Source organism: Rutidosis leptorrhynchoides, chromosome 3 (genome assembly GCF_046630445.1).
Source record: "Rutidosis leptorrhynchoides isolate AG116_Rl617_1_P2 chromosome 3, CSIRO_AGI_Rlap_v1, whole genome shotgun sequence".
Taxonomy (NCBI): Eukaryota; Viridiplantae; Streptophyta; class Magnoliopsida; order Asterales; family Asteraceae; genus Rutidosis; species Rutidosis leptorrhynchoides.
This window is the reverse complement of record NC_092335.1, coordinates 96,548,486-96,557,410: the sequence shown is the minus strand read 5'-3', so window position 1 is coordinate 96,557,410 and position 8,925 is coordinate 96,548,486. Positions and strand designations below refer to the sequence as shown.

At 34.7% G+C, this 8,925-nt stretch overlaps 1 protein-coding gene across 1 annotated transcript; it reads left to right on the top strand.

Annotated features, from left to right (window-relative positions):
* Positions 1-603: 603 nt before the first annotated feature.
* On the top strand, positions 604-3,577 carry LOC139896528 (uncharacterized). Its single transcript, XM_071879173.1, has 3 exons — positions 604-1,037; positions 1,116-1,331; positions 3,264-3,577. Exons 1-3 carry the CDS (start codon positions 762-764, stop codon positions 3,324-3,326), a joined length of 555 nt encoding a protein of 184 aa, XP_071735274.1. The 5' UTR covers positions 604-761; the 3' UTR covers positions 3,327-3,577.
* Positions 3,578-8,925: the final 5,348 nt, after the last annotated feature.

The window sequence follows — 8,925 nt, the reverse complement described above, 5'->3', positions numbered from 1 at the left end:
AGATGTCGAAAAATATTATTTTTTACAAAATAGATCAACTAACTTTTTAAAAAAAAAAAACCGAACGCTAAAAGAAGCAACTTTCACAAAGGAACAACCCTTCAATGTTAGATGTCGAAATTTTTATTTTTTTTACAAAATAGATCAACACTTTTTTAATCGCATTCAAAACGGAGCCCCCGGCGCGAAGCAAGGGCTCCACAACTAGTTATGACTATATTGAAAAACGTGTAATGCATTTAACGAAACTATTTATAATTGCAAACTATTTAAATATGATTCTTCCATTCATATACCACGATTTCGTCCATTAACATTTGTAAATTACAGAGACCACTCACGTAATATTTGTAAATATAAATGAGTGAGAAACAACTGAAAGGACGAAAATATCCGTAAGTTAACGGATTTTTTTAACAATTATTGGAGACATGGACCAATCACCTAGCATTTGTAAATCACAAAGACCATCCAAATCAAAATAGCAACACAGGGACTCCACGTAAAATGTAGTGTAAATTTAGGGACCATCCAAATAATTTTTTCTTTTCATGGTTTACCCCAAATTCTTTAGTTTTCACAACCTGAAATTCTACATGACGACGGTGTGGTATCCTCAATCTCAAAAACCTCGCACAGTTTCTCAACACAACCCTGTTTTTTCAAATTAACCAAATATATCTGATATTTGATTTTAATAATTTCTCAGTTATTATTTTTATTATTTTTTTTTAATTGAATTTTTAGAAACTCAAATTGAAATGAGGGATGATGATCCCCTACCGGTATCAACACCTACAACAATACACACATCATCATCATCTATATCGATCTCTAATAACAGAAAAGAAACCCTATATGCTAACCTATTTAGAAGAAGCCGGTATAAATTTTGGGCGTTTGCCGCCATTATCCTCCTTGCATTCTGGTCAATGTTCACCGGCACCGTCACTCTCCGTCTCTCCGTCGGAAACCTAAACCGATTATCCGATGACATCACCGGCGGACCTCCTATTTACGACGATTTCGACGTCCTTGTACGTTTATGCTTCCCTTACTGTGTTTATTTGTGTGTGACTTTTGAATTAATTGATTTGATTTGTGGATTTGAATAGGAAATTGAGGAAAGAGAGAAAGTGGTGAAGCATATGTGGGATGTATATGTTAATAGCCGTAGGATCAAGTTACCTAGATTCTGGCAGGAAGCTTTTGTGGCTGCTTATGAGGATTTAACAAGTGATGCACCTCAAGTTAGAGAAGCTGCTATATCCGAGATCGCTAAGATGTCGTTGCATTCGTTTGAGATTGATCCTCCTCCTGTTCGATCAACGGTGCGTACTGTTACTAAAACACTTGATAATTTGACTATTCTAGCTCAATAGTATATTGTTACAGTTTTATTGGTTGTATGCATATCAGCACTGTCATATAATATGTAATTGTGACATTAAAAAGGATAGTCTTTGCATTATTTCAAAGGATATGAGGTTTCCATTGTATCAACTCTTTGTATATAAGCATAGGGATATTTGAATTGACAAATGCGAATAGAAGCTGATTAAGGACCTAATGTCGAGTGTTTGATCGCCACTATGTAGCTTCTTAAAGATACACTAACTGACCTAGAATATGTTTCAGTGCACGTCCCTGTTTTTTTCTTAGAGAAGAACATCTTTGAAGATAAGATTATAGTATGTAAGAGTCACTTTTAGTCCTATAATCACAATGAGTATTCATACAGTTTTGTGATACCCGTCATCCATATTGAGTTCCTGAGTGTGAAGTTGGATTAACCAGTAAGGTAATCAATAATGATGTCGATTAAGGGTTTTACTTTCTAATCTAAGGTATTATTCGTTATATCAAGATATAAAAATTGCAAATCCTCCAAACCAAGGTAATTAAAAGGCTTGACTGAGGGGACCAACCCTTATATTGCCTTAGGCGACAGAGGAAAAAGGCTAGCCCCCCGAGTGAAGGATATAATCTGGTAAAAATTCTAGGTTGTGTTCGTGACATTTTTGTGACATACAAACAAATAAACGATGAACCAAGACCATAATATAGAGAAAATGAAAACCTAATTACCTGAATCTCAATGGCCGACAGGGAAACAGTTGATAATGAAACGTTTTTAAAGAAGGGAAGCTTAAGCGAACTAAAAGAGTTATAATTTGTAGGTTTTATAACTACAATGCTTTAAACTTGACCTCCTTTTAGGCAAATGTTTCTGCCTCTGTCTTCTTTATAACTTACCACATTGTAGCTAGTTGACCAGTTTATTTTGTAAAGTACGAAAGTAACTCCACTGGTTCGAATGTCTGTTTGTAAAATATTACTCATTTATTTGCATATTCTGTAACTGCAAAATCTGTTAGCTGCTTTTTTTTATTGTTGGTCGAGTGGCCTAGCCTTAGAGTAAATTACTCAACTATCATCTCAATTTAAACAAAAGAATGATGATCCCTTAGATGAAAAGTCTTACAGGACTGTTGTCTGACCTTTTATAGATTGAATATTGATAGTCACAAAAGACATACAAGCATGTGTAAAGCGTAAACCAATGTGGGAAGTGAGATTTGGAAGCATAAATGCACCATCTTTCAGCCTTTCTAGCTTATGTTCTATTTGGATTAAATGAACAAATTAACTTTTTTTACGGTGATGGTAGCTCAACTTACATACAATTCACAATTAAGATCTAGGATCAAGGTAAAGCTTTTCGATGCCTCAAGGCTGGCAGTTGAAAGTAAACCAGATCTTAATGCAACTCCCAAAAAAAAAAAACATATCTTATGAAGGAGTCTATTTGAGATGTTTTAAATTTTTAATCTTAGACGTGTAAAAAAAAGTAACTACCAATGTTAAATGGACCGAACATGTTGAAAGTAACCAGAATTGCATCTTTAGTGCAACCTCCAAAATCTTTCAATTCAGTGAATCATATTCTTGTAATAATAGTGTTTCTTTGATTTTGTATATATATAGCATTGGCTTTTAATTAAAAACTAAAATAAAGTTGTTTTATGCATAAAACTGTGATTTATTCTTTTATACATAAATAACTGGCAAAAGTTCCCTAACCATCTGTCACATTTTGAATCTTGATATATGCTATATTTATACATAAAACTGTGATTTTGTTATATTTCCCACTTAACATGAAGCTTACAACGATAATAATATATTGAGAAATTTTTGAGCATATGTTATGTAAAGATATAAATAAATCCTGATGCTATCCGTTTTCATGTTTCCAACAGAGTTTACAAGAACTAAGTTTACGACATGCGCAGCAGATTAATGGTGGCCTCCCATTGCAGTAGTTCATAACTTGAAGAAACCGATGATCATATTCTCGAAGAGCACCACCATTGTTTTATACAGGTTGAATCTACTGATTAAATCCCCCGTATCGTTTTGCAGTTAGTTAAAGATAGTTGTGAGAATCTATACCACAGTTTCATATGTGTTTTACACGACAGATACATACACTTCAAGTCTTCAATTGTATTTATTTATTTAGGAACCACTATCCGATTTCTTGTTTCCATCTTTGTGAATTTGTTTATTTTGTGATCAGATGAAATGAAACATAGAAAACTGTTTACACTTTTACATAAAAAAGTATCAATCATGCTATAGTTTTAGTCTAATGTTGTGGAAATGGAAATATGTAAAAATACGTGTATTAGTTTATCACTAAACATATACCAAAAGTGTCTACATACACAAGAAACAATATGGTCTAGAAGTAAGGCGTCATGTTTATGACATCCTTGGTAGATTTTGGTAGACTGCTATTTTCATAACTAATGTAATCTTAAGATAGCTCAGTTTTGAACATCACTAGGTAATGGCCATGTTGGTAAAAAAAAATAAAAAAATGGCGCTCCCATTAATTTGAACAGAAAAAAAAAAAAAAATCATGTGTTAAGTTTTAGTGTGTAAATTTAAATATTTGTACATCTATCTCTTTGAAGTACATGACATTTCTATCTTTAATACGGAGTAAAACAAGAAGGTTTATTCTATATATCATATGGCCGTTGATATGTACTTCTTCTAGCGTTTGAGTTGTATGTTCGTGAATCTTTAATTTACTGACAAGACTTCGTGTACACCATAAAACAAATCCTGAGGATGATTATGAAAGACGACCTTGGCTCGTGAAAAAGTATCGTTGAACTGCAAAAATGAAGGTATTTCGTATGCCCGAGAGACATATTAAATTAATGTGGCTAATATGTTTTGATCCAAGTCGGGTCATACCCAATAACAAGCTTACCGACACCTTATTCGTATTTGATCTTAGCGAATGGATCATTGATTAAATACGCAACACTTGAACTTTAAGAAAAATGGTTTTCTGAAAGATTACTTAATGTGTGTATGTAAATTATGGAATAATTTATATAACAAGAGTTTAAATTATTTATGGGTTAAATAATTGATTTTGTTATGTTGCACTTTATAAAGTTTGATTTTATAAAATGTAAATGTACATAACAAATATATAAATGTGGAAGTATTATGAAGAGTTTTATAAAATAATCTAATTCTTTTATAAAACTTATTTTATAATACTTGAAAGAGAAAGTGGCCTTGGAGTTGAAGTTCTCATGCTTTTGGCTTGGAATCTTTCACCCATACTTTCTCAATTTCCATATGTATTCATCTTGACTCTTGTAGTAACCAATACATGCAACTTAGACTTCAAAAATTCTGCACAAAAACCCCTCAAAAACTGCTGTAAGGCCGTGGCCCTTTTGGAGCAAAAGAGAGGTTCTAATTTGATTTTTGCAAGTTGATTTTCAAGTGTAACTAAATCCTAACCAATTACAAAGGTGTTGGGGTCATTGCTTGTGGGTATTACACACTTGAGGCTTCAAGTTAGAAGCTCATTCATCATCATCTTCTTCATCATTTACTAGCAAGCTTGGAGTAGGTATAATCTCTTTACTTGCTTGTAGTTTGTAAGTATATATCACAACTTGATCCTAATTGGGATTTAACTTTAATTGGTTAAAGTTTAACAAGTCTAAAATTGGTAATTAACATGCTTCCGCTTTCTTAATTCTTAAAATGGTTTAAGTATATTATGAACTTGTTAAATCCCAACAATGGTATCTAGAGCCGAAGTTGTTGAAATATGCTTCGAGATGGTTATTAAACCCACTATAATTTTGCATTCTATGAACATGCATGAAGTAGAATGTAAAATTTTGGGTTTTGGGTGGTTGTCATTTTGGCCAAAATCACTTGTGATTCTGCATTCTGTACTGCCAATCACTTGTGATTCTGTACTGCCAATCACTTGTGATTCTGTACTGCCAATCACTTGTGATTCTGTGTTGCCGATCACTTGTGATTCTGTATTGCCAATCACTTGTGATTCTGTGTTGCAGATCACTTGTGATTCTGTGTTTCCAATCACTTGTGATTCTGTATTGCCTATCACTTATGTTGATGATGTTCACAATCTAAGCCTTGACCTTGTGTTTGGTTGCATGCATGGTTAATTGATATTTATTCAATTGGTTTGTAATAATATTTATTCATTTGGCATGTAATAATTCATTTGGTTATGTAATTTATTTTATATTTGGTATGTAAAATAGATTAGGTTGTAATTTCATTTTTTTTAGACAAAATGTATTAGGATATATTTTGTAAAATGATGAAGAATGATGAAGACTTGAAGAACACATGAAGAAGCATTTGGATGCAAGGTTAAGTGGGAGATTTGAAATCTCCTACTTTGTGTAATTACCCCTTATCCGGTGGCATTTGTTTTCGGCTAAACAAATGTCTACCAAAATGGCTTGATTGTGAACATATTTGTTTTGCATGCATGGTTGTTTATTGTATGATTGTGGATTGTATGTTTGTATGCTACAAGTTAATCACACAAGTTAACAACAAGCAAAATGGAAATTTAATTGGTTAAATTATACATTAATTAACGACATGCAAAACGACAATTTAATTGGTTGAATTAAAAATGGCTAAAAGGACATTAATAAACGGTTATTAAGATCATGATTAGGATCATATATATAAAATGGTTTATAGACATGAAATTGGCTTTTCATAATGAACTATACACCAAATGCATGTTGGTGTATGGCAAATGTTTTCTTAAACTAGAATTTATGAAAACTTAAAATCCCTTAACTAAAACAAGGTAAACAAGTTAAACGCCATCCTTTTGTGGAAACACTTAGACATATTAGGAATCTCTTGATGGGATAATGGTCACCTAACCGTCATGAGTGAACTAATATGAATAAGGTACACTTCGCATACATGTGGGATAAAGGTCACCTAACCACTTGTATGTTAAGTCTACATGTTTACACAAGTAGGACGACTTGATTTAGGAATCATGAACTTAGGGTCACCGAAGCATGAGGAACAAATAGGCGTTGATGGGATAAATATGCCATGCAAAAGGATTGCATGATCCCATAACTTAGATGTTGCAAAAGGATTGCAATTGTCACATAAATGACTACCTAGCTAAATCAAATAACGGGATAAAGGTCACCTAACCGAAATTTGATTTACCGTTGGATTCTAAGATTTAATAAAACAATTAAAAATAAAAGGGTATTGTTTATTAAATTTAAAATCGATACTTAAAAGGACTTTGTTAAATTTTGTAGATGGCCGCAAATAACAACAACATGCAAAATACACCACTTAACCTAAACAACCTATCATTAAGGTCTCTCCTCGAGAAAGACAAACTCAACCATACGAACTTTATGGATTGGTTCCGTAATCTTAGGATTGTCCTCAAACTTGAGGACAAAGCGTATGTGTTGGAGGACCCTATTCCCGACCAACCGGATGAGGAAGATATAGAGGGCATGGCTTATTATGACAAGTATTGCGCCGATTCGGTGCAAGTCGCTTGTCTAATGCTTGGGACTATGATACCCGAACTCCAAAAGGATTTCGAACATCATAGTGCATATGACATGATTACGCAATTGAAGGAGATGTTCCTTCAACAAGCACGTGTCGAGCGCTTCGAAACGGTTCGAGCGCTACATGCATGTCGTATGGATGACACCCAATCCGTCTCCTCTTATGTCCTCAAAATGAAGAGCCTTATTGATCGTGCTAACCGTCTTAACCTAAACATATCAAATGAGTTAGCCACCGATCTTATCCTTAATTCCCTATCAAAAAGGTTTGATCAATTTGTAATTAATTACAATATGAATGGGATGGATAAGAGCATAGGTGAGCTTCACGGTATGCTTAGAACGGCGGAAACTAGCATGGGTAAAAGGGCTTTACCCGTGTTAGCAATCGATCAAGGTGGGTCCAAAGGTAACACCTCTAAGCCAAAGGTGGCTAAGAGAAAAGGACCCGCCTATCAAGGCAAAGGGAAGGGGAAGATGGTTACCCCAACCATCAACAAGGCCAAGAAGCAAAAGGTCACCGAGAAGGCAAACCCCAAGGAAGACCCATGTTTCGGTTGCGGTGAGATGGGTCATTGGAAACGAAACTGTCCGGTCTACCTTAAGGAGTTGAAGGACAAGAGGGATGCAGGGCAAACCTCAGGTAATATATATATGGTATATATAGAGCTAAGTATTACTTCCTCTAATACATGGGTATTAGACACTGGATGTGGAACTCATATTTGCAATTCTTTGCAGGGGTTCAAAAGAAGTGATCATAAGGCGGGAACATCAAGTCTCTATATGGGCAATGGTGCAAAGGTGCATGTTAAAGCTCAAGGAGATTTTATTTTGAAGCTTCCAAGCGGATTGGAACTTATTTTAGAAAATGTTTTGTATGCTCCGGATTCGTGTAGAAACATTATTTCTATTTCTCGCTTAAAACAATGTGGTTACGTTGTTAATTTTATTGATGATGATATTCATGTTTCTAAAGATAATGTATTCTATTTCAAGGCTTCGCCTTCAAATGGAATTTATGAATTGGTTCATGATGACACATCATCTAGTAGCTCAATGTACCATACAAGCACCAAGAAACTCAAAAGAGATTTGAGTGATTCCTACTTATGGCATTGTCGCCTTGGTCACATAAACAAGAACCGAATACATACACTTCAAAAGAATGGACTTTTGAAATCAAATGAAATGGATTCGTTTGAAGTATGTGAATCTTGTTTACAAGGCAAGATGACTAAAGCACCTTTCAAAGGGACCTATGAAAGGGCTAAAGATTTATTGGGATTAATACATTCGGATGTATGTGGACCCTTTAAACCCATGACTAGGAAAGGTGAAAGATACTTTGTTACTTTCATTGATGACTTTAGTCGTTTCGGATATGTCTACTTATTAAGACACAAGGACGAAACGTTTGAAGCATTCAAAGAATATCAAAACGAAGTACAAAATCAACTCAATAAGACAATTAAGGTACTACGTACCGATAGAGGAGGTGAATACCTAAGCGATTCCTTCCAAGATCATCTTAGGAGTTGTGGGATTATCTCACAACTTACTCCACCCGGAACACCCCAACTTAATGGAGTTTCCGAAAGGAGGAACCGAACCCTAATGGATATGGTTCGATCTATGATGGCAAGAAGCTCGTTGCCTCTATCATTTTGGGGTTATTGTCTAAGCTCCGCGGCTCGTATTTTAAATATGGCCCCAACCAAGAAGGTGGAACGAACTCCTCATGAGATGTGGTTTGGAAAACCTCCTTCTCTTTCATACTTGAAAGTATGGGGATGTGAAGCTTATCCTAAGCGTTATGTAGCAAATAAGCTACATGCTCGATCCACAAAGTGTATCTTCATAGGATATCCCAAAGATGACATGGGATATTACTTCTATGATCCATCCGAGCAAACTGTATTTGTTGCTCGGAAAGCGGAATTCCTTGAAACCAAGTTCCTTATGGAAGGTGATGGTGAAAGGAAGATAG

Coding starts and splice junctions, on each gene's coding strand:
- LOC139896528 (XM_071879173.1), top strand. CDS start 762: ATGAGGGATGATGATCCCCTACCGGTATCAACACCTACAACAATACAC. Junction 1,038..1,115: donor ACGACGATTTCGACGTCCTT/GTACGTTTATGC, acceptor GGATTTGAATAG/GAAATTGAGGAAAGAGAGAA. Junction 1,332..3,263: donor CTCCTCCTGTTCGATCAACG/GTGCGTACTGTT, acceptor TGTTTCCAACAG/AGTTTACAAGAACTAAGTTT.